This window comes from Nicotiana tabacum, chromosome 18 (assembly GCF_000715075.1).
Source record: "Nicotiana tabacum cultivar K326 chromosome 18, ASM71507v2, whole genome shotgun sequence".
NCBI classification, from domain to species: domain Eukaryota; kingdom Viridiplantae; phylum Streptophyta; class Magnoliopsida; order Solanales; family Solanaceae; genus Nicotiana; species Nicotiana tabacum.
Genome location: NC_134097.1, coordinates 146,705,462 through 146,731,978, shown reverse-complemented (window position 1 = coordinate 146,731,978; position 26,517 = coordinate 146,705,462). Strand labels below are relative to the sequence as shown.

General features: G+C 36.6%; 1 protein-coding gene and 1 long non-coding RNA gene across 2 annotated transcripts; one reads left to right on the top strand and one right to left on the bottom strand.

The window, feature by feature from the left end:
- The first annotated feature begins 17,535 nt into the window (after positions 1–17,535).
- On the top strand, positions 17,536–21,131 carry LOC107768507 (uncharacterized). The gene is made up of 3 exons (XR_012702377.1): positions 17,536–17,712; positions 18,019–18,058; positions 18,128–21,131. It is a non-coding gene; the product is annotated as an uncharacterized LOC107768507 (long non-coding RNA).
- Positions 21,132–23,014: 1,883 nt separating this feature from the next.
- LOC107768506 (heat shock cognate 70 kDa protein 2-like) lies at positions 23,015–26,171 on the bottom strand. The gene is made up of 2 exons (XM_016587634.2): positions 25,810–26,171; positions 23,015–24,966 (listed from the first exon to the last, which is right to left on the bottom strand). The coding sequence occupies exons 1-2, from the start codon at positions 26,021–26,023 to the stop codon at positions 23,234–23,236; spliced, it is 1,947 nt and encodes a 648-aa protein (XP_016443120.1). The 5' UTR covers positions 26,024–26,171; the 3' UTR covers positions 23,015–23,233.
- Between the last annotated feature and the right edge of the window lie 346 nt (positions 26,172–26,517).

Below are 26,517 nucleotides of genomic sequence, written 5' to 3'. Positions count from 1 at the left end.
GGTTGATGATTCAGAGTATAAAAGGGGTTTTACAGGAAGATTCCGAGAATTTTGGCGGTTGATTGTGCAAGGTTATGTCAATAAGAGATAAAGAATCCTGGTGAATTCCAGAGTTATATAATAGTGGCTTCGACCTAAGTGGAGAGTCCCACCGCCTATGATTGGGTTGCATGCTTAACTACTTACGAGGTTTCTGGTTAGTAGCATATTGATGGGTTATCTCAGCTACGGGAAAGTAACATAAGTGGTAATTTCAGCAAAGGGATTATTAAAGGTGTGCTATGGTAGGCCTTGTTGGCTCATGTTCAGACTTGGAAAAAGATTCAGGATTTATGACTTGTTTAGATGCGGGTTTCAAGGGAAGTGATTTTGCCGGGTGCTTCGTCGAGAGGGTATCCATGTTCTAGAAGATTCATGGAGTTGATTATATTCGGGTCCAAGTTAGAGTGGGTGGCTCTCAACAACAATCCTAGCGAATTCAAAGTTAAAGAGTGGTGCCTAATGATTTCGATCCTACAAGTATGGTTAAGAATCAAGCTTTTGTAGTCGCTTACGAGAAGAGGCCCAGAATGTTCTATGATGTTTTGACTTGCAATGTTGCATTTGGGAGGAAAATGAGAAAGGACTCCGGATTCATAGAGAGATTATCAGAATGGGCGTACCAGTTGAGGATGCGAATATGCGCACAAGGGAGGTATGAAATAGTTTGCGGAATTTGAGACAGCATGGTCTCGTGATTCAAGGTCACTCGGGATGGGTACGGATGGAGTGAGCTATGTGTTGAATGGTGTTATTATTATTTCAAAGGCAATCAAGGATAAATTGGACGGACATAGATTGGTTAGCCATAGTTGAATTGGCATACTGGTGGTAGCGATCAGTTCCTTCAGCGTAATCAAGTTATACAAGTGATTTGTGACGGTATGTGTGAGGCTTGTCGGCCGCCGTAATTGATGTTCAGAAGTATTCTAATGTAATGACCTGTTATGTGTAGGTGGATCCCGGGAGGGCTATGGTGGTTTAGACCACTACTTGAGGATTTGAATGTTCTACGGTTATGAGAATTCATTTGCGTATAGCTATGGTTCTCTTGGAATGAGTTAAGTAAAAGTTCTATGTGATGAAGCGTTTAGCCTAATAGTGGTTCAGGAGTTATGATGAAATTCTTGTACTATCGCATATTGGCTTGTTAGGTGCAGTGAGCGGTATAGAATTTGAAAGTGAGGATTAAGGTTGCGATTCTGTGTTGACAAGGATGTCACGATCTCGGAAAAGCAGAAAAGAGATTTGAATGTTTAGAGTAAGCTGGCATTGTCTTCAACATCACTTGAGATCGGTGTTTTATAAAAAAGGCTTTGCATCCTGGTTAAGGATTCTTAATTGCTTTTCAGCATTGGTGCGGCTGGTGGTTTGGATGTATAGACTTGTTATTTGCTATGGAAGGTTGTGGAAGCGTGTCCCACGGGAAGGTTGTATGTGGCATGTAGTCACTTGATTGATTAAAGAATTAAACCAAGTATGAATATTGTGGTGATATCATTAATTTGAGAATGGATGCCTGGAGGGCACTCGATTTATTGGGTTGTGGACTGTGGAGGATTACTCTGGTCATGATGGTAGTTCACGGGTGTTATGAGAAAAAGGGGAGTTATTATGGACCTTTGAAAGGTTATTAGCCAAGTTCAGTGTGATTAGAATCAGCTTGAGGTTTGTGGATGAATTTAAATGTGAATACGGGCCTTATATCAGACCAAATATGTTCATTCCAGCATAGCGCTCCTTATGGCGGAGTATTCAGACATGGGGTGTTATTTCGTCGTCAGCTATTTCATGTAATGATGTATTGCGCCATGTGAGTCGTGAAACAGCTTGGTGAATTTCTTATGTGTTGAGGTTCTGTGTAGAGATGATATTATATGAGCAAGATGGCTCTCGAGATTCAGGTCGTATATCGCACCTTGGTTGTGCTTGAGTTTTGTAGCCTATGGCGCTATATGTCTCCCCAGGGATGGTATTATGCACTTAGTGTGCTTGTGACCGATATTCGGTATTTTGTTGTAATGAGCAATCTGGCTCGGTGTGTAACTCCTTTGTGCATTTTATGTGTAGATCGGGTGGCATGCCGCCATGGGTATGTTGTTTGGATCGAGTTGCGAGCCGCAACAGTGTAATGTTGAGTACAGTTTTCTATATGTTATTTTTGTATGCTTTGTTTCCCATTTTTCTAAGGAAAGTTCATATTAGTGCGTGAGTTGAGTAGTTCCTTCCAAAGTTCGTTTTCCTTTGTATCACGTTCAAATTGGTAGCCTATCTGCACATTGCGGCATCATATGAGGCTTTGGATCATGTCCGGGGTGGCTTATTTCCTGAGCAGTTTGTACTGGGTGAGATGAGATCATTGGATTTAGGATCAGTGCAATCTGCCTACATGAAGTATATTAAGAAGCTAAGACCATTATTTGGTTCAGAATAAGGTGATGGTTCTTTTCAGGAGTATAGGCCTAATGATTTGTTGATTCGGTAGTTGGTTATGAATTTCTACACATCTCTTCCATCGTGGCGGTATTGTAAGAGTTAGAGCAAGACCTATGTAGGTCATGAGGTGCAATGGGGGCATCAGGTTTGTGGAATTTCGACTATTATGCTTAGAAAATGTTATTGTGGTTCTGTGAATAAAGCGGTGCAAGGGTGAATCCAGCAAAGGTATGCAGTCATATTCTCGTACATCGAGCGGTGATTGATACGGTGAGCGTATGTTGGAAACAAGCCTGGCAGAGAATTCCGGATGTTGGAATTGGGCGCTAAGGCTTATTTGCCTAAGTAGAAAAAAAGGTATCTTCGGATTGATCGAGCTAGGGTGCCCAGCTGAGTTGTGGTAGCACGAGTAGGTGCTCGAGGTATTAAACAGTGATTTCGGGCAACGCCATCGTAGTTCGTAGCACGTTCGAGGACGAACGTATGTTTAAGTGGGAGAGAATTTAACGACCCAACCGGTCGTTTTGAGCTCTAGTGCGTTGTTCAGCAGTTTGAGGCCATGAGCAACTTCACTTTAGGTATTATGACTTGTGCGCACGGTCGGAATTGATTTCCGGGAAGTTCGGAGTTGATTTGGAAAGAGAATTCTCAATTCGGAAGCTTTAAGTTGAAAGAATTAGCTAAGATTAGATTTTTGAGTAAACGACCTCGGAATCAGGATTTGAAGGTTCCAGCAGGTTTGTATGATGATTTCGGATTTGGGCGTATGTCCATATCGGGTTTTAGATGACCCGGGAGCGATTTGCGCCTATTTTGGAAGAAATTTCATAAATTTGGGTTGAAGTGCATTTCAGTGTAATCGATGTCCGTTTAGGATTCCGAGTCTGGGAGTAGCTCCGTATGGTGATTTTGGAGTTGGGAGTGCGATCAGAAGTGAATTCGGAGGTCCGTAGTCATTTTGGAGTCATTTGGCTAAAGATAGAAATATGAAGGTTTTTGAGAAGTTTGACCGGAAGTGGAGTTTTTGATATCGGGGTCGGAATCCAATTCCGAAAGTTGGAGTAGGTCCGTAATGTTGAATATGACTTGTGTGCAAAATTTGAAGTCAATCGGACGTGATTTGACAGGTTTAAGCATCGAAACTAGAAGTTTGAAACTTTGAAGTTCATAAAGCTTGGATTGGAGGTCGATTCATGATTTCAGCGTTGTTCGATATGATTTGAGGCCTCGAGCAAGTCCGTAAAGTTTTTTGGGACTAGTTGGCATAATTGGTTGGGGTCCCGGGGGCCTTGGGTGTATTCCGGATGGTTAACGGATCGAAAATGAAATTTTGATCAACGCTGAAGTTGTTAGTTGCTGATATAACCGCACCTGCGAAACTAGGGCCACAGGTGCGGAGCCGCAGAAGTGGCCCTATGGTCGCAGATGCAGTATTGGCGGAAGAGAGTTGGGACCGCAGATGCAGTTGTTTGGCCGCATCTGCGGTAGAGAGCGCGCAGAAGCGGAATGGGCTGGGGAGCCCCGGACCGCAGAAGCGGTAATTGGGCTCGCACCTGCGGAACCATAGAAGCGGTCAGGAGACCGCAGGTGCGAAAATGCTGGAGGCAATGAGTTCTTTTAAAATGGGGGTTGGGTTCATTTCAACCCTATTTCTTCCATTTGAGCCGATTTTGGAGCAACTTTGAGGTGCCATTTTCACCACCAAGCATGGGGTAAGTAATTTATGCTCTTTTTTAGTTAAATACATGATTACATATGGATTTGGACATAGAAATTGGTAGAAACTTGGGGTTTGAGGGAAAACCTAGAAAATTGATATTCTTGAATTTTTAACCACGACTTTGGGTATGAAATTAAGAGGAAATCATATAGTTGAGTTCGTGAGCTCATGGGTAAACTTTGTCTTCAAAAAATTTAGGAATCCGGGCATGTAGTCCCGAGGGCAATTTTATCAACTTTTCGATCGGGGTTAGAAATTGTTATAAATTGGATTAATATGAGTAGTTTATCGTATATTTATGGATTTGTATTATTATTGGCTAGCTTTGGAGCTTTGTACATCGATTCGAGTCTTCGGAAGGACGAGGAATGCCGATTATGGATCTTCGGAGCGAGGTGAGTCTCCTTTCTAACCTTGTAAGAGGGAATTGTCCCCATAGGTGAAATAATTGGTTATGTGCTCCTGTTTGTGGGGGCTACGTACGCACGAGGTGACGAGAGTCTGTGCGTAGCTACTATTATGCTATTGTTCGGGTAGTCTAGGACCCAAAAGCATGCTATACTTGGAATATTTGTAACCTTATTGACAGTTGATTGCTTAAATCCTATCGAATTGGTAAATGGATTTCTAAAAAGAATTAAACTTCATTTTTTCTAAATTGTTAAAAGAGAATTGGTTTTCTTTAGGTAATTGTTTCCTGATGACTTCTTGATTGATTGTTTGTGCGTGTTTAAATTCTGGAACGGGCCGAACGTCTCGGCATATTAAATAGATGCATCTATAGTTCGTATCGTTCGACCCTCGGCAGTGCACAGTTTAAATATTGTTGGATCGGGTTGTACGACCTCGGCATGATTTGCGCATGCTTGTATTGCTTGCCTTGAGATTTGGTGATATTGATATTTGCCCCCACTGGCTTGATATAATTGAAAATTAATAGATTATGAATCCGGAGATTTTTAATATAAAAAGAAACTTTTACTTGTTCGTGACTTATTTGAAATTACTGTCTTTCTTAATAAATCCACGATTACTCGCATCAATAATATATTATCATTGGACCACTAGTAAGTGTCGAAGTCGACCTCTCGTCTCTACTTCTTCGAGATTAGACGGGATACTCATTGGGTACACGTTATTTTCGTACTCATACTACACTTGCTGTGCATTTTTATTGCACATGCATCTTGGCCTAGTGGGCGTATCAGCATGGTTGATACGGAGACTTAGGTGATATGCACTTCTCGTGATGACCCGCAGCCAGCAGAGTCTCTTTCAGATTACTGTACTTACTTTTGGTCCAATTTGTATTTCGGACAGCTGTTGTATTATATTGTTTCCTAGAGATAGCTCATGCACTTGTGATACCGGATTCTGGGATGGTTTTTGGATTATTCAGTATTAAGTTTGTTAAAGACTTCATGGTTATTTCGGTAAATTTTATTATTTATTATTTAATGTATAAAGAAAATAATTTCAACAAAAGCTAAACATTTGAACTTAATTGAGTATTTATGGTTGGCTTGCCTGTTACAGTGGTGTCCAGCGTCATCACGACCCTTAGTGGATTTTGGGTCGTGACACTTTTATACTAAGAGAGAAACTCTTCTAAATTGTAAAAGACAAAGTACAAGGAATATTCGACGGAATATTCCTGATGTTCTCTAATGGGCTTACACTATTTACAAGGATCGTACAATTTCTTCTTTGCCTTAAGGTCGTCTCCCTCGGGATGCCGACTTAAAAAGACCCTATCGTTTGTTGTACTCATCATTGGTCGTGGTCCGTCAAATTTGAATCCATACATGAGTCAAGCAAATAAACGTGTCATCACTTAATTTGTTTAAGTTTGGGCGAATTTAACGGATAATTAAAAAATAGATTTATTTTGTTACCTCCGATATATACTTTTCAAAATTTTGTCCAATATATTTGTAAATAAGTCGAGGCAAAGCTAATATAAGCTGTCCACAGTCACTGTCGATACTATGTCCGTTACTGTCTCCATCACGGCAGAGAAATTAAGGAGCAGCTGCACTTATTTTTTTTAAATAATTACATTGTGCTTGGGCTGGCATGCATGCTGTATATGGTTAAAATCTAGGACAATGCATATCCCGATTTCTCGGAGACAAAGATGGAAGAAGGGCACGGACACACAAGGTAGAAATCACGACTGGGAGCCTTTCGTACCGAGACCCATGAAACGTGAATGATGTGCTCATCATCGGGCGTGATAAAGTAACGCTCCCCAGGCCAAAACAAGCTCTAAGACCTGTTATGTGTAGGCCAAAACGAGCTCTAAGCTCATCATCGGGCGTGATAAAGTAATTAACAAGAAAGGAGGATTTTTATCTTTTTAAACTTATACTAGGGATGAAACTCTCCTACTACGTAAAGAAAAAAGTTTTCTTTGATAACACGCATTGTAACACGCAAACCAAGGCAATACAAAGTTATTTTTCTGCTTCCTAACTATGGTAAAGTTCTTACTTCACTGTTTGTTCTTCATTCACAATTGGCTTCGAACTAAAGGTCTGATCGAGGGCAAAACCATTGTTCTCCTAAGTTCGACTTGGGTCGTAGTATCACATTTGGTTGATTATTCATTTTGTCTTTAACTCATTTATCTAATATTCCTGATTATTTGTGTTGAATCAATCCATATATCCTTAAAACCAAGTACAAATTTAATTGTTATCCGTTTTAAAGGTAAACACACGCATCTCAGTTAATTCCACGAAATATTTGTGTACTTACAGTTGTTGCATTTGTTAATAATATTACTCAGCATCAGTGTTTTTAAAGGAGAGGGCATGAGGCGTGGCGTTTTACTTAATATGGGGCGAGGCGAAAGCTTCGAGACATGGGGCGTAAGCCCCACAGATCTTTAATTTTTTAAATTTATGAATTAATAATATAGCATTATAATACAATAAAACATAAAAAATGCATTAAAAGTTCAAGAAAACTAAAAAGAATTAAAGAAACTCATATAAAATAAAATGTTTAGCATATTTTACAAGTATAAATAATACAATATTGTTAAAGTTACTATGAAATATAAATTAACTCCAACCTCTTAACTTTCAAACAATTAAAAATTATAATTTCTTAAAAAATATTATCAAATTGCATATTTTACCTCTTTAAAAGTAAATACACAATAAATTTTTTAATACTGTAATTTAAAATATTACTCATTCATGAGTAAATATAAAAAAAATTAATTAGTAAAATAAAAAATATATGATAATTTTGAGAGACATAGAACTAAGATATGAAGATCTATCAAGTAAAGATATACATTTTAGTTATCTATTTTTAGAAAAAATATTCAAATGATATTCACCCTCACCAGAGGCGGATCCAGGATTTCAAGAGGATGTGTGCACTATTGTGAAGATGCGAATTTAGAATTTATATTTGACGAGTTTAACTTTAGTATCTACCATGTACCCACTACACTTTTGAAATTATAGGTTCAAAGTATATTTTTTAAAATTTTTTAGTGATTTTTACATATATATCTATACTCGGTGCCGAAAATAAGACCGTCCGGAGTGGGATTTGAAACACCAATTTCACTCGTAGAGGTGCACCCAATGATTATTGCACCATAGGAGTTTTTGAGTATGGGTTCACACAAGTATAATTAAGTAATTCTCAAGAAATATAACATTATTATACATGGTTTAGGGAAAGGAGTATGGGTTCACGTGAACCCATACCCTAAGACTTAGATACACCTCTGACCCTCATGTTCTCAATTAGTAAATATCCAATAATATGTTCATTATTTGAGTTATTCACAATTTCATATTTTTATAGATAAAAAGAACTTTAATCATTCATTTATTAAAGAATTTTGAGAGTTAATAGTGCAAATTAGTGAATTCAACACATGATTGGTATAGGAATTGTTGGGGAGTCCCGACCGTTGGGAGCTAGGCGTGTTTAGGGCGCATCGCCGTGTGCTTGGAGGCGTAAGCCTCAAAGAACTAAGTCTCACACATGAGTCTCAAGACGTTTTGATAGTGTCTCACCCGGGGCGAACCCCGACGAGAGTCCCAAAAATTCCTTTTAAAACAGTGCTCAGCTTTAGTGTGAAATTCTTGATTCTGTTTTTGAAATGCGAAGATAATTGTAGGAAAAAGGAGGTAGGACTAAATACAAATTAATGCTTGCCAGTTGGAAGTGGGTTAGAATTTGAATAAGTCTAGCATTACTTATGGGAAAATAAGAATTTACAGCTTGCTTTGAATTGAAGAGTGGCGTTAAATTTCTTGCCACTTTTGACAAAACTTGGCTTTAAAGTATAGATTGCGTGGTATAAGGGGAATTTGTGGTGACTAGGTTCTTGCTATTAACATAAAAAAAATCCAACGAGACAGCAAAGGAAGTACCACTGTTTTTTTTTCCTTCAAACATTTACTTCCACGAGTTGCAGGGAGCCTTGAACAATGATAAAATTAACTTCGTGTCAGTTATAGGTTATAGGTTCGAGTCATAAAAATAATTATTGTATTAGGGTAAATTGTCTACATCAAACCCCAGAGTACGATTATTTTCCAATTTTTGCGTAAACACGAAATATTTTGTACACCAATCTTTCTTAATTCCCCTTTAAAAGTCTTCGTCACATGATTTATGGTTTATCTAATTCAAGTGTAAACAAATGGGATTGCTTGTAAGTGGATGTAATAATTGAAGTTGTGGAATATTTGTGCCAAAACTAGAAGAATCCTTTCCCCACGCCACCTCAAACGAATATATGTATGTACTGTATTAAAGATAAAAAGGTAAGACATCAACTTTGACGGCATTTGGCTTCCAAAAGATTCATTAGCCGAAAAGCGTTCAAGTTGCATCACTCCGTGCAAATTGGAAAGATGGATATCTTTTTAAGAAAAGTTAAAAAGAAAATATTATGGTTTATTATAAGGTATGAGACCTAAAAGACCTATATCGGTATTGCAAAGTATCGATATGGAGCTTTTCTTCCACCTTAATACTAACGGTATTAGAGTCACTCACCGTCCTTCGTGCTCATGAGTCGAGCGACCGATGCGGAGCATGGCCTTGGGCTCTCCCAGCAAGCTTTTGGGTTCAAGTTTGTAAATATTGTATCTACAGTACCTTGTAATCTTGCTATGTTCTCAATATCCCTTTTGCGTAGAGTCATTTGGGATATTATTTTTCTCAAGTTTAAATGTAAATGCGGCCATGTCATCCTTTGGACATTTGAAGTACTTAATGCATTAGAGTAAAGTGATTTACAGAAATATTATTGAATCTTTGAAATTTGCCGATAAGTTCAAACATTTCAATTCAAAGCGCCACGATATAGTACTTCCTAAAAGTAAAACTTAATGGTACCCAACTTAACAAATTTTTAAACTAACTTTTATTTGGCCATGTCAGATTAACTTGTATGTTATGAAAAAAAATAATAGCTGACCTTAAGCTAAGTGCAGGATTCAAGTTTACGTCCTTCTTTTCCCAAAAACATTTACTTGTTGGTAACAAAAAGAGAAAAATGTAATAAAATAAAAGTAATGCAGTAAAATGTAAATAAGAAGAGACAGAAAGAAGGGAGAAGAGTTTTCTTCTTTCACTTTGGTGTCTTTTTCCATTGTAATTACATGGCCTTTTATAGACATAAAAAGTAAAGATGATTGACATAAGGTAGAAAATTTAATCTTTAAGTTATTCACAACATGGGCATCCAATGTAGCATACAATGCACTATCCAAAGTAGTATCCAATGTACAAACTATTCATAACACTCCCCCTTGGATGTCCATGTAAGATAATGTGCCTCATTAAAAACTTACAAAAAAAATATTGGGATGTACATAGTTATTTATAATATGCATTGCTTGTTGCCTCATTAAAAACCTTACCAGGAAAACCCAGTGGGACAAAACCTTGGTTAAGGAAAAGAGTGCAGCGTGTAGTTACTCCCCCTTATGAAAAATCACTTAATGTCTCGAAGACGACACATTCCAATCTTATATATCAGCTTTTCAAATATTGAGGTTGGTAACGCCTTAGTGAACAGATCAGCCAAATTATCACTTCAATGAACTTGTTGTACATCTATTTCACCATTCTTCCGAAGATCATGAGTGAAAAAGAATTTCGATGAAATGTGTTTTGTTCTATCTCCTTTGATATATCCTCCTTTCAATTGAGCTATGCATGCAGCATTGTCTTCATACAATATATTTGGAATATTCTCTTTCGAAGAAAGACCACATGTTTGCTGAATGTGTTGAGTTATAGATCTTAACCAAACGCATTATCGACTTGCTTCGTGAATGGCTATTATCTCTGCATGATTTGAAGAAGTAGCAACCATAGTTTGTTTTGTCGAACGCCATGATATGGTTGTACCTCCACTTATAAATAAATAGCCTGTCTGAGATCGACCTTTGTGTGGATCAGACAAATATCCTGCTTCTGCATAACCAATCAATGATGACTTGGATTCATTTGAATAAAATAAACTCATATCAATGGTCCCTTGGAGGTATCTGAATATATGTTTAATACCATTCCAGTGTCTTTATGTTGGCAAAGTACTAAATCTTGCCAATAAGCTTACTGAGAAAGCTATATCTGGTCGAAAATTATTGGCAAGATACATTAATGCCCCAATTGCACTAAGATATGGTACTTCGGCACCAAGAAGCTCTTCATCATTTTCATGAGGTCGGAATGGATCTTTCTTTATATCAAGTGATCTCACAACCATCGGGGCACTCAATGGATGTGCTTTATCCATATAGAATCGCTTTAAAATCTTTTCGGTGTATGTTGATTGATGGACAAATATTCCATCTTTCATATACTCAATTTGTAGACCAAGACAAAATTTTGTCTTTCCAAGATCTTTTATTTCAAATTCTTTCTTCAAACAGTCTACTGTTTTTGGAAGCTCCCCAGGAGTTCCAATGATATTTAAATCATCAACATACACGGTGATTATAACAAATTCAGATCCAAACCTTTTTATAAAGACACAAGGACAAATAGGATTATTCTTGTACCCTTCTTTCAACAGGTATTCACTCAGGCGATTGTACCACATACGACCTGATTGTTTCAATCCGTATAAAGATTTTTGAAGCTTTATTGAACAAGTTTCTCGAAAACTTTTATATACTTCTGGCACTTTAAATCCCTCAGGTACTTTCATAAAAATTTTGTTGTCTAATGATCCATACAAATAGGCTGTAACAACATCCATTAGATGCATATCAAGTTTTTCTTGCACTGCCATATTTATGAGATACTTGAAGGTGATAGCATCCACTACAGGAGAATATGTCTCCATATAATCAATTCCAGGCCTTTGGAAAAACTCTTGCGCCACAAGTCGCCCTTTATATCTAACGACTTCATTTTTATCATTTCGTTTTCGCACAAAAATCCATTTATACCCTACTGGCTTTATGCCTTCAGGTGTTCGAACTATGGGTCTGAAGACTTCACGTTTTCCAAGTGAAGTTAACTCTGCCTGGATAGCGTCTTTCCATTTTGGCCAATCATTTCTCTGTCTACATTCATTGACAGATTTTGGTTCAAGATCTTCATCTTGTTGCATTATTTCAACAGCAACATAATAAGCAAAAATGTTATCGATAACAATATTATTTCGGTTCCATCTTTTCCCGGTTGAGACATAACTTATTGATATCTCTTCATTTTCATTATTTTCAGGTACCTGGACCTCTCCTAAGGTCTTATCATTTGTTACGTCTTGGGGCTCTTCTTGAGCCACTACCTCTGTGTTATGTTCACTTTGATCACTTGCTCCTTTTCTTCTTCGAGGATTTTTATCTTTAGAACCGATTGGTCTACCACGTTTCAAGCATGGCTTAGACTCATTTGCTTTAATTAATTGTCCTGCCGGGATATCAACTCGAAATGGAGCATTAGCAGCTGGAATATGTGACTTAGTCACCCTTGGTAGGTCAGTGAATGCATCTGGCAATTGATTTGCAATATTTTGTAAATGAATAATCTTTTGAACCTCTTGTTCACATTGATTTGTTCGAGGATCTAAATTAGACAGTGACAATGCATTCCAATATATCTTCTTTTTCAGCTGCTTATTTTCTCCCCCTAATGTTGGATATACTGATTCATCAAAATGGCAATCAGAAAATCTAGCCGTAAATAAATCTCCAGTCATCGGCTCTAGATATTTTATAATAGAAGGAGATTCATATCCAATATATATCCCCAACCTTCTTTGAGGACCCATCTTTGTGCGTTGTGGTGGAGCAATTGGAACATATATCGCACAACCAAAGATCCTAAGATGGGAAATATTTGGCTCTTGACCAAAAGCCAATTGCAATGGGGAGACTTTATGATAACTTGTGGGCCTTATCCGCACAAGTGCTGCTGCGTGCAAAATAGCATGACCCCATACTGAAAGGGGAAGTTTTGTTCTCATAAGCATTGGTCTAGCAATTAATTGGAGGAGTTTGATCAATGATTCTGCTAGACCATTTTGTGTATGAACATGAGTAACCGGATGCTCAATTGTTATCCTAGTTGAAATACAATAATCATCAAAGGCTTGGGATGTAAACTCACCAGCATTATCAAGACAAATTGTCTTAATTGCATAATCTGAAAATTGTGCTCTTAGCTTTATTATTTGAGTCAGCAATCTCGCAAATGTCATATTGCGAGTTGATAGTAAGCACACATGTAACCATATTGTAGATGCATCTACCAAAACCATGTAATATTTGAATGGTCCACATGGAGGGTGAATGGGCCCACATATATCACCCTGTATACGTTCCAGAAATGTAAGGGATTTCATCCTAACTTTAATAGTTGATGGTCTAATAATTAATTTTCCCTGAGAACATGCAGCACAAGAGAATTCTTTAAATTGAAAAATCTTCTGATTCTTCATTGCATGTCCATGTGAATTCTCAATTATTTTATGCATCATATTAGAACCAGGATGGCCCAACCGGTCATGCCAAATAATAAAATTATCTTGATTAGTAAACTTCTCGTTTACTATGGCATATATTTCAATCCTGCTAATACTTGTGTAGTATAAGCCGAAGGAAAGAGCAGGTAACATTTCAAGCACATATTTCTTACCGGACATTATTGTAGTAATATAAAGATATTCAATCTTTTCATCATTTATAGTCTCAATATGATAGCCATTTTGGCGAATATCTTTGAAACTTAATAAGTTTCTTTGAGATTTACTACAATATAGTGCTTCATCAATAGCCAAATTTGTTCCTCCTGGTAGTAATAAATTGGCTCTTCCAAAACCTTTAATTAATCTTGTACTACCGGATATTGTATTAACATTCGCTTTTTTCATTACCAAATAAGAGAAATATCTCTTATCTTTTAAAATAGTGTGTGTTGTAGAACTATCCAAAAGACATATATCATCTTTATTAATCTTGAGTCCAACTGAAGACTGGGGAATTTTCATATTCTTCATAAAAAAAATAATACATCATAAGAAATATGAAAGACAAGCGGAAAAAAAATTAAGAAATACATTAGGAATGTAGAAACTAGCAACACATGATGCATTAGGAAAATACACTCAAGAAAAATAAACTAGTTGCAAACATAAAAATAACAACTTTTATAGCTTCATTCCCCAGTAAGATGATTAGTTCTTCAGTCAATATCCTCAAAGAAGTCTCCAACTTCTAAATGAGTGATATTTGTTAGGCCTTCAAAATCATCATCTTTATATGCAAAATGTGCCTTAGAATCATATTTATTTGAGGAACCTGCTTCATCATCATTATTTTGAAAGGTCAAGTGTGTCTCCACATTATTTTCTTTTTTCTTGAGGGAGGCTTGATAAAGTTTGACAAAATGTTCTGGCGTACGACAAATGCGTGCCCAATGACCTCTCATACCACATCGGTGACACATACTAGCTTTACCTTTTGAATGATTAATTTGAGAACCCTTATTGTTCTCCAATTTATTTCCACCATAATGACGATAATTGTTTCGCCCCTGCCACGTCCACGTTTACGACCATGTCCACGACCACGACAATTATTTTGTTTTCTTTCAAACTTATCATATGTTGCTACAGCATTCACTTCCGGAAATGGAGCTGACCCGGTGGGACGAGCTTCATGATTTTTCATTAATAGAGTATTATTTTGCTCAGCCACAAGTAGGCATGTGATTAACTCAGAATATTTCTTAAAACCTTTTTCACGGTATTGTTGTTGTAGCACCACATTTGAAGCGTGAAAAGTAGAAAATGTTTTTTCCAATAAGTCCTCATCTGTGATAGTGTCTCCACATAATTTTAATAGAGAACTTACTTTAAAGATAGCAGAATTATACTCACTTACGGTTTTAAAGTCTTGCAACTTTAAATGTATCCACTCATACCGAGCTTTCGGTAATACCGTAAGTTTTAGGTGGTCATATCGATCCTTCAAATTAATCCATAATTCAAGTGGATCTTTTACGGTTAAATATTCAGTTTTTAACCCTTCATGTAGATGATGACGAAGGAAAATCATGGCCTTCGCTTTATCGTGATTTGATGCTTCATTTCCTTGTATAATAGTATTTCCAAGACCTTTAGCGTCAAGGTGAATTTCAGCATCAAGAACCCATAATAAATAGTTCTTTCCGGTGATGTCAAGTGCTACAAATTCAAGTTTTGATAAATTTGACATAGTGAAAACTATCATAAAAGATGAATAAGTTAGAGAAATAATTATAATAATAAAAAATTAATGAAAACAAAACGATTAAGGTAAAAGAAATGAAAATAGAGTTATCTCATGTTAACAATCTACTATTTCATTTTATTCTTGCCATAAAGTAGAAATTACATACTTGTTTCATTTCACTTTATATTATTGATATATATGTGTTAATAGAATCGAACATGACTAACATTATTTATATGTTCCAATAAATATAAAGTAATTAAAAAATTATTGTTTGTCAATTCATTTCTCATAGTTTTTCAAAATGCCTTAAAGATATGTTTTGATTCAGGGAGTCCATGACATTAGTGCATAGCTAGTTTGATGACTTTGAGGTCCTCTAAGAGTTGAGCACGGAATGAAATAGTTATTTAATCACTGCAATGTACTTAAACTATTTAAGATGCTCAAGCGCACAAGTAATCTGCAAACAGTGAGCATATGATATGTACTGCCATAAATAAGATGATTATAATGATACATACCTTAATAAAATATGGCTCAACTTAGTGGGAGTTAAGAATAAAATTAGAGCTTCGTGTTGATAACGTGTAATAAAATAAAAGTAATGCAGTAAAATGTAAATAAGAAGAGATAGAAAGAAGGGAGAAGAGTTTTCTTCTTTCGCTTTGGTGTCTTTTTCCATTGCAATTACATGGCCTTTTATATGCATAAAAAGTAAAGATGATGGACATAAAGTAGGAAATTTAATCTTTAAGTTATTCACAATATGGGCATCCAATGTAGCATCTAATGTAGTATCCAAAGTAATATCTAATGTACAAACTATTCATAACAAAAAAGAATTAATGTTTGAATTTTAATTTACTGGTAGGGTTAGGGAAATAGGCATAACTCTTTTGGGCAAAGTGCACAAATTGCCCTTTTTAGGAACGTACGCAATTAGTCATAACTCTCTAGGGCAAAGTGCACAAATAGCCCTTTTCAGGACCCCTATTTAAGGAATAGTCAAAATTTACAAAAGATTTCAAGTTTAGTCACCTCATAAACAACAGAAGACATGTGGGTTTGACGGTTTAAAATTTAGAGCGACAGGTCTAAAATTGATCTTGTGAAAGCCTAACTACAGACCGCGAGTCTGAAGTTTTAAACGAGTTCAAATTCAAACTTGAGTTCTAAAGTTGGGATTTGGTAGAGCCCAACTTAAAATCCGTTGGTCAGAATTTGAACTTTGAAATTTAGACCCAAAATTCTAAGAATAAGAAGCAACAATAACATCGGGTTTAGTCTGAAGTTTACCAAAATTGGCTGCAAATAATATTTCCAATATTACTTATAGTACGTTTTAAACAGAGGTGCTACAAGCGGCTATCTGGTGTCGTCATTTCTATAACCCTCTGTCAATATGAAAAGTTATTTCGGTCATTTGTATTTATATCCGCTTTTTGGCTCACGTTTTAATTTGTACTTATTTTGCAAAAAAATTGCAAGTATACACACTTTTTCGCTTAACTTCAGCATACGGCCCTGAAGTAGCAAAAACAATCACGCAAACTTCAGCATTCTAGTAGACGGGCCTGAAGTAGCAAAAATTGCTGAACCAAGTGTGCTGAAGTTTTTGTTTGTAATTGCTGAACTTCAGCATGTTTTAGTTGAAGTTTTTCACATAAATTTAGTGTTGGCTGAAGTTTTTATTTGTAATTGCTGAACTTAAGCATGTTTTAGCTGAAGTTTTTCACGTAAACTTAGTGTTGACTGAAGTTTTTGTTTGTAACTGCTGATCTTAAGCATTCTAGTAGCTGAAGTTTTGTTCTCTATTTGCTGAACTTCAACATGTTTAAGCTGAAGTTTTGTTCTATATTTGCTGAACTTTAGCATGTTTTATGCTATCATGTAATTGATTTTTTGTACAGATAATAAATTTATCATAAGTAGAATTAGCAACTTAAAAAACTAGATAAATGATTTAGCACAACAGGTTAAAATGCATTGATAATGTACAAAGCTGAATCCAACAAGTTACTATCATCTTCTTCATAACTTACTTTAGAAAGTTATTTATAATTTATTTTTAAATAATCTGATAAACATACTTATGACAATTATTTCCATGAACTGAAGTTTCATCGCAGCAGAAGAAGAAGAAGAAGAAGAAGAAGAAGAAGGAGGAGGAGGAGGAGGAGGAGGAGGAGGAGGGGGGAGAAGGAGGGGGAGAAAGGGGGCGGAAATTGTTTAAAAAATAGGTACAAGTTAAAACTTTTAAAAAAAATGGGTAAAGATTAAATGGGGGCGACCAAATAAGACGTCCCGTGTAATTTTTACGGGTTTTTTTGGGTTGACTTGATAGAAGGCCCCTATGAGTTTCAAATCGCTAGCCCAAACTTGTCTGGCGGATTGGATCAGTAATAATATGTAAAAATGATATCAGGTATCTACTCTAAAGGATTGCTATTTAGGAATTAATCAATGTATCTTGAATTTTAGATTTTCAGTTCAAATTTTTAAGAAAAAAATGTACTGAAGTTAAGATTTATAGTTAAAATTTTATGACAAAATAAGTATTGGTTAATCTCTAAATAGAATCGCTAGGAATTGCTATCCGTGCACTTGCCCCCAATAATAACTGTATGGGCTAATTCTACAAACCCAAATTTGAATAGATTTTTCGGCCCATTAATTTGCGTAAGAATCTCGTCTTGGGTCAGGTTGTCGCATTTCTCCCTGGACGGCGAACTCTCTAGAATCTCCTTCTCCCGTCGGCGAAATCGTTCCGATCTCTTTCTCCGGCGAATTCCACTCGTAAGAAACTCTCCAATCTGTCTTCTATTCTAATATTCTTTTCTTTTGTACAATTTAAACTGATTCTATAATCAAATTTTCTTCCCGTATTGTTTTAAATTTAAGCTGGCATTACATGCTGATTGCTTGTATGAAAAATCAGTGTATTAATTAATGCAATAAAAAGGTGGAACCTTTATCATTGTTTTATGGGTCTTGCTCTTGCATCACTTTAGTGGAACTTCGCGATTATCAAGTCATTTTTCCATTCCTGCTAATTATATATTTTTTTTAAAAGGTTTCCTGCTAATTATATTAAAATTCCAGGTTTCAGTTTTTTTTTCTTCTCACGGGCCATAAGATCAAGGTTAGTTTGTTAGATTACTTGTTAATCAATATCTCTAATTAAAAGTGACTAATAAGTAGCAATTATTAGTTTCTTTTTCCTTGGAGGGAGCAATTGATAGGAACGTGTTGATGTCGAGAATTATGGTAGAAGGTTAGTAGGCAGTCGTGTGTGTGTCTTTCCCGTACCAGTAGGATTTGTATTTAACCTTGTATTCTATTATTGGTAAATCCCTATGACTACATGTTGTTAATTACGTTTGTTTTCTTAATTAAATTGTTGTTGCTACTGCTTTCTTTTCATCTTTTCTTGATCCGGGGGTCTATCGGAAACAAGGTAGGGGTAAGGTTTGCGTACAACCCACTTGTGGGATTATATTGGATTTTTTTTTTTGTTGTTGTTGTTGTTGAAGGAGCAATTATTATTAGTTCTTAAAGGGTGCACTGTATAGTGTATACTACATCCAGGAGTTTGCTAATCTTGTTTGATTGTGTAAATTGATTCTGAATTGAAAAATGACCCCTGAAATTATGTAGTGAATTAGTTGTTAGAGATGTGGAAGAAGAAGTGGGAGTATGATAACTTCAGCTTATTGATACCATCAAATATACTTTAGCTTGTTGGTCTACAATCTCAGCGGAAGCTAAAAATTCTGTCTAAACCTTGATGAGAAGAATTACCCGGTGCTTGTGTTGGTGGGCCAGTAGCAGGTATCCGGTGAATAGCCGAGGTACGCGCAAGTTGGACTGATACCACCATCATTGGAAAAAAAAAAGAGAGAGAAGAATCATGTTGGTCTAATGAATCTGCTTGTAGCACATTGGATATCCTTCCTATTTTGCATATCCATGTTACAACTGGCAATACATGGTGGTTTAACAAAATGATTGTTTATGCTGATACTTGAAGCTAATTCTAATATTAAAACCATAAATCAAGCTTTCCTTGCCAATTCACTGATGAAGACAAGCTTGGGGTTCACGATTTTCGCCAGAAATAAAAAAAACAAAAGGAATTTGATGTTTTCGGGATATGAAGAGACGTGAATAGTTTTCTGTTTTTCAAGTTTAATTAGTGCCTGAAATGGGTAAATGTTGTCCTTTGATTATGCTGTGTAGTGCCAGACTTGTTTGAGGATCCTTGTGGGATTTGAGGTCTGCAAATAGGCAATAAGTTAACATAAGAAGACAGGAAAAGGATAAACTCTGGGTGTTGCACTCGGGGTTCTTTAGCTTTTAGTTGGTATCATCCATCTTCTCTTGTAGTTGTATATTTTAGAGACTCACGCAAATCAAATATGGAGTTCAAACTCGTCCTTACATCATTTGACCTTTATCTGGGTTGTCAGCTCAATCCAACTCTTTCACAAATTTAAACCTTGAAGCGCCAGTTAGGTAGTAATTGTTGTTTTTGATGACTTGATGGTCGATTGCCTAGTATCCCCGCGGAAAGAAAAAAAACTGAAATGATACATTATTCTGCGTTACTCGCAAAAGGAGGGGTTATTGATTTTCTTATCCTGGTGAATTGTCACCTATTATACCTAGATAGGAACAGGGAGAAATTACCTCCTATTTTCCATCTAATGTTAATAGATTGCATTTATTGATTTTACTTCCTGACTTGGATCTAGTTAGTTGGTTAACTTCAACAGGTAAATTTTGTTTCTTTGTTGCTGATATTTAGTCGTGATACAGAGTTTGGTCTCATCCCTAAGCAAATGGATGGGATGAGCGGACTGTCTTAGCCTCTTACTTTGGTTACTCTTTGTCATAAACGTAATGTTAGCCTTGTGTTTGGTGGGCTCTTAGTCTTCCCAACAAGGTGTTATGGGTCAAAAAGTACATATTATCATTGGATGTGTTTAATGAATTGAAACCACCTAGGCTTGAAGAGTTTCAAAATCACTTTTAGTCACAGAAAGAAATTGAGCTTTTGAGACAATTTTTCTAAGTGAAACCTTAGGCACTAAAAATTTTCATGATCGACTTATTGCGACAGAGTGCGGGCTCCCAATAGCTTTTACCATGAGAAAACCTCTTATTAGTGCCGTGAGGGTTTTATTATAATCAAAGCATAAAATTTACTTCACAAAGTAAATTGTGGGATTACACTGGGTTTGTTGTTGTTGTTGAAAGTAAGTTTAATTGTGATGTGAGTCCGTGACAGTCCATGGGAAGAAACGTTCTAATCTATATCTTTCTTGTCAAAGTCAAACTAAATTAACTTGCAGAGATATTGGACACCTTACTGCTCATTGGTGGGAAACCTTCCCTTGAAGCATAGATCACTAGACCATAATGACCCTCATCAGAAATGCGCTAAAACAATAGGTAATATAGGTATAAAAAAGTTAAGCAAATATGGGAAAGAGGGACAATAGTTGCATTAGTTGTGGTCCCAAAGAGTCAATAGTAGTAGCTAATGGCAGAATCAGGTCACCAAGGTTCAAAACATAATTTCCCGAACTCTGTGTCAAAAACATATGTTGCTTTTCTTCCAAAATTCTTTTGTCTGATAAAACTGTTACAGAAAGTACTCGGATAAAAGCTTTTTTTCCAACTTCGTAGAGTAGGAAAACATAGTAAAAGTATCAATATTTCTCCTTCTTGGAACTATCAACTTTTAAGCTTCCCCTCAAATTGCTGCCTCTAGGAAGTTTGAATATGCTACTTATATAAAAAAGTTATTATTTGATTGTGCTACCATGAGGGAAAAGACTAGGCTTGCAACCTGCAGCTTATAGAAATACTCACTTTCACTGTGTATTTTTTTCGCAAGGCTCTTTTTTCCTTGTATTCTGTTAGTAACTTTTAGTTGTTCTGTCTAATATGTATGTATGGTAATAGTTATAACTTATAACTACTGACTCCTTTTATTGACCTCCTTGTGTACATTTAGTTGTGGTGCCTTCATAGTAGAGAATCATATAGATGGCAAAACAACATAGAAATAGTTCTTCTCCGTTCCATCAAGAATGTTTTCATCCTGCTTGTCTCAAACAGTGAAGTGTAATGATGTATGAGTTTTCTGCCTGTTAATTTTGCTGCTACTGCTATAACTGCTGATTTGATTTAATCTAATACCATGACCAACACAGCCCTCTTTATATTTATGCAGAACTGGGGAAGAATGGGCCGCAAAGCTGGGACTTTATATATTAATCCAAGGAACTTCGGAAGCCTCCAAAAACCTTGCGCGAAAGAAATGGTCACATTTCTTAATTGTTTGACTTTAAATCACAATAAGGACGAGAAATGTAGCAGGCAAAAATCACTTTTGAGTACCTGCATGGAAGCTCAGGTAATTGGATGCCTGTTCTTTAGTTGAGTGGTGAATATTGCTTTTTCCTTTTACTTTAGTATGGTTCTTAACAAAAGCTAATGAATAAGCTTCCACATACATTGTATATTATTATATAAAAAATTATTTATTTCTTGATTAAGCATGTGTTAAAATCCTATTATCTTGCCTTTCACATTAAGATTTATTGTGATATACCTATTTCTGCAGAGTGGCAAAAACAGAAAGCCATGGGGTAGCATCAATTATCACCTTCAGAGGCTTAGCAGGGGTAGGAAGTAACTTGAATCAAGTTACATCTGCATTATTCAAACTGGCACGGTTGTGGCTTTTTGGCATGTTTTGAAATTAGTTAATCAGATGGGTTCTTCCAATTTCTCAACGAAGGTCTGTAATTTCTGACGAATAGCATGAATTTAGACTCGAAAAAACCTCGAGGAACATCTTTTATTGTCTGTTTCAGTATGTGGATTTTTTTAACCTTTCGTTAGTAGCTTAGAAAGTTGTTAACCGTCCCTAGGTTTCAGCTTATCTCTACCACAATATCTGTCGGTCTTATAATTTGTGTTGGCAGGAAGGGATTTGTTTAAATTGAGAAATATTTTACCATTTACATATTGTTTGGTGTTATTGCATTAGTAACAATTGGTTACTAAAAATGGTTTAGTCATTCTAATTTGTCAAAATGGTTTTATGACCTTATATGTCGAGCGAATATTCATATATGCCAAAGGCTCGCGTTAAATAAGTTCCAATTCAAATGACTTCTGAAAAGATATTAGAGCCCGTTGACTACTATAACGTTCTATGTCCGTCACCAATTTTCTCTTATGATTCATAGACCATTAGAAATGTGAGGCTGATATAAACACCATTCTTAGGACTACTATTTGGGGATTATCTAGTACTTATTTTGTCTTGAAATGTTGAACTAAAAATCTTAATTTAAGACAATTGAAGATGTTTGTGTACGAAAATTAAATTGAAAAACTGAAATTTAGAATACATTAGTTAATTCCTAAATAACAATAGTTTAGAGTGGTTACTTGTGTCATTTTTACCAAAAGAAGGCTACGACACTGCTTCCAAGATTTTCATAATGACTTGGGAACAGAAATAATTAATCAGCCAACTCAGACTCTAAAATCTTGATGTAGCACTATGCTTTCCTACGATATTTTCTTCCATTTCCAAGATGATGTCTGAAAAAAAAGGGCCCTTATTAACTGCATCCTTCCATTAATGTTTTACAAGAATGATTTGAATTTGGATGCTGTCACCGGCTAGCCCTTTGAATATTTCCATATTAGATGCGCTATTTCGCATTGAGTTTGTTTTTCTAGCTGGTGAAAGAGTTATTAATTATTTTTTATTGAAGTAAATTTTTGTTTCTCTGGTTAACTTGCAAAATGTGCCTAGTTTTTTTCATTACAGTACTTTATTTTCACTCATGTTAACTTGCAAAATATGTCATCTAAGACATTAGTCCAATTCAAGTCTTAAGGAACAGAAAGCCCAAAACTTGAGCCATCTTCACTATACAACGTTGTGGGGATAGAGTCCTACGAGTGACCCAGAGAGCCAACATACTTCTCTCTTCGAAGTACGAAAAAAATAAAACAAATATTCGAGAATAAAATTGCATCCAAAACACTTAAGTAAGAAGATAATAGCTAGAGTAATATACTTGCATAGAAAAATAACTAATAACTAGACATTGACAATGCAAAATCGATCACGCTATCTTAAAGCCATCAAAGATGAAAATTCAACAGCATACTATTCTCGAAAAACCAATATACTACCCAATTAACCATTGCAAAAGTATAAAAAGTACCCAATATAAGAAGTACTGTACTAAAATGGAAAACGAGCACAGATCACTTCAAATACTTAGTCGACCTCCTCAATCTTGGGGCCTGCACCGCTACCACCTGCTGGAGGAGCATCATCATCCATAGGTGCACCTGCTTCACCACCAGCACCCTGGTACATCTTGGCAATGATGGGGTTGCAGATGCTCTCGAGCTCCTTCATCTTATCTTCAAACTCATCAGCTTCAGCAAGCTGGTTGCTGTCAAGCCATGAAATTGCCTGATCAATGGCATCCTCAATCTTTTTCTTGTCGTCTGGGCTTAGCTTAGAACCAATCTTCTCATCCTTTATAGTGTTCCTCATGTTGTAGGCATAGTTCTCCAGTGCATTCTTGGCCTCTACCTTCTTCTTGTGTTCCTCATCCTCTGCCTTGTACTTCTCTGCTTCCTGGACCATCTTTTCAATTTCTTCCTTTGACAACCTACCCTTGTCATTGGTAATTGTGATCTTGTTCTTCTGTCCAGTGGTTTTGTCTTCAGCAGAGACATTCAAGATGCCATTGGCATCAATATCAAAGCAGACTGTGATCTGAGGCACACCCCTAGGAGCAGGAGGAATACCAGAGAGCTCAAATTTACCCAGCAAGTTGTTGTCTCTGGTTCTTGCTCTTTCACCCTCGTACACCTGAATCAACACTCCAGGTTGGTTGTCAGAATATGTAGAAAACACCTGCTCTTTCTTGGTAGGAATGGTGGTATTCCTAGGAATCAAGACAGTCATCACACCTCCTGCAGTTTCCAAACCCAGAGATAGAGGGGTGACATCCAAAAGCAACAAGTCTTGAACCTTCTCGTTACCCTCTCCACTTAGAATGGCAGCTTGCACTGCAGCACCATAGGCAACAGCCTCATCTGGGTTGATGCTCTTGCAAAGCTCCTTACCATTAAAAAAGTCTTGCAACAGCTGTTGTACTTTGGGAATTCTAGTGGATCCACCAACAAGAACAACATCATGTACAGTGCTCTTGTCCATCTTGGCGTCCCTCAAACATTTCTCAACTGGCTCCATACACTTCCTGAAAAGATCCATGTTCAACTCCTCAAATCTAGCACGAGTAATGGTGGAATAGAAGTCAACTCCCTCATACAAGGAATCAATTTCAATTGTTGTCTGGGCAGTGGAAGAAAGAGTTCTCTTCGCCCTCTCACATGCTGTCCTCAATCTTCTAAGGGCTCTTGGGTTACCAGTAATGTCCTTCTTGTGCTTTCTTTTGAACTCCTGGACAAAGTGGTTCACCATTCTGTTATCAAAATCTTCACCTCCAAGGTGAGTGTCTCCTGCTGTGGCTTTCACCTCAAAAATACCTTCTTCAATAGTAAGGAGGGACACATCGAAAGTACCACCACCTAGATCAAAGATAAGAACGTTCTTCTCACCGACACTTGTGGCTTTCTTGTCAAGACCATAAGCAATGGCCGCTGCTGTGGGCTCATTAATAATACGCATGACATTCAAGCCAGATATGACACCAGCATCCTTAGTAGCCTGACGTTGTGAGTCATTGAAGTATGCAGGTACAGTAACCACAGCATTTTTCACAGTTGATCCAAGGAAGGCCTCGGCAATTTCCTTCATCTTTATAAGCACCATGGAAGAGATTTCTTCAGCAGCAAACTGCTTCTCTTCACCCTTGTAGTTGACAACAATCATTGGCTTGTCACCAGGCCCGGAAATAACCTTGAAAGGCCACAATTTGATGTCACTCTGTACAGAGGCATCGCTGAACCTCCTTCCAATAAGCCTCTTGGCATCTGCCATTGTAAAAACACAGTAAGCACAGATTCAATCACATGAAATTTTGCTTCAAAAATATTTAAACCAAAAGTTAAATCCCCCTTCCTCAACACACACAATATGCATGAATGACAACTATAGCACAAAGAGTAACATAACAGCAAAAGATCATCAAATTCAGGAAAGCAGTAAGAATCGATGACAGCACAGATATTCATGAATATTAAACAAGTAGCAGTTCAAAAAATACATATTAAAGCATGAAGGTGCCGGGTTTCATCTGAAACCAATATTTCAGTTAAGGAGCAAATTAAATTTAATTGCAATAAGTAGTAGATATGAACCCATAGCTTTAAAAATACAACAGGTTCAATGGTAAGAACCTTAAGGTTTAAACCATGCACCTTAATATGGATATGTCTAGCAAACATGAACATGAAATTACGATAAAACCATTGGCATACGAATTAAGACATGGGGCTGCATCGACGGCATTCATCTAAACATCTAGATTAACTCATATATAGATAGTTGATAGTTGTGCTAGTAGTACTTTCGCTACAAGTGGCTCAAAATCCTAGATCAACAATTGGTTAGAAATAATTCATAACAAACACAATTCTAGAACAGTTAGCTTCATCAAACAAGATATAATACGTATTAACACTATTTACCAAAACAATTACTACATACATTAATAATTAATAATACTATTAACAGAAACAAGGTCATTATACAATAGGTCAACATTCACTCTAGATCTAACAACAGCTCTACTATTAAACAACAACAAAACAAGCTAAAATCACAAACAGCAAAACTAATTAAGATCTAACAGCAGATCTGAGCTCAAAACTTACCGAAGACAGTGTTAATAGGATTCATAGCGACTTGATTCTTAGCGGCATCACCAATGAGACGTTCAGAATCAGTAAATCCAACATAAGACGGCGTCGTCCTATTCCCTTGATCATTAGCAATAATCTCAACACGATCATGTTGCCATACACCGACACAAGAGTAAGTAGTTCCGAGATCGATTCCGATCGCCGGACCTTCACCTTTTCCGGCCATTACTTAGCTTTTTGCACTATACACCAACGTAAAAACGAGACTCAAAAAAGAGAATGTGAAGACGGCGGAGAGAAAGTGAGGGAATAAAGAATGTGTTAGGGTTTGATGAGAGGGGGAGGGGAAAGGAGAGGAGTATTTAATGGGCTGTGGTTATTGGTTCTAGAATGTTCTTTTGTAACTGGATCTGACCAATCACAATCCACAGGGGTATGCAGTGTCATTGTTGGACAAAGAATCAACCACTCCTTTTAGTGGGCCCCAAACCGACTCTTATATACGCGCTCCCCACGAAGTTTACGTGAATTTCTTGCATTAATCATGTGGTTACAAGTGTAGAGTAAAATGGACCTCATAATTCATATTCATCCATAAAAATTGCACGGGTCGTCTTATTTGGTTGCTCTCATTTAATTTATACTCATTTTTTAAAAAAATTTTAACTTGTACCTAATTTTTAAACAACTTCAGCCTCTTTTCTCCTCCTCCTTCTCCTC

What these genes read in the sequence shown, in the direction of transcription:
- LOC107768506 (XM_016587634.2), bottom strand. Translation starts at nt 26,023, where the DNA reads ATGGCCGGAAAAGGTGAAGGTCCGGCGATCGGAATCGATCTCGGAACT. An exon ending in TCCTATTAACACTGTCTTCG is followed by an intron (nt 24,967 to 25,809) that starts GTAAGTTTTGAG and finishes TTACAATGGCAG; the next exon opens with ATGCCAAGAGGCTTATTGGA.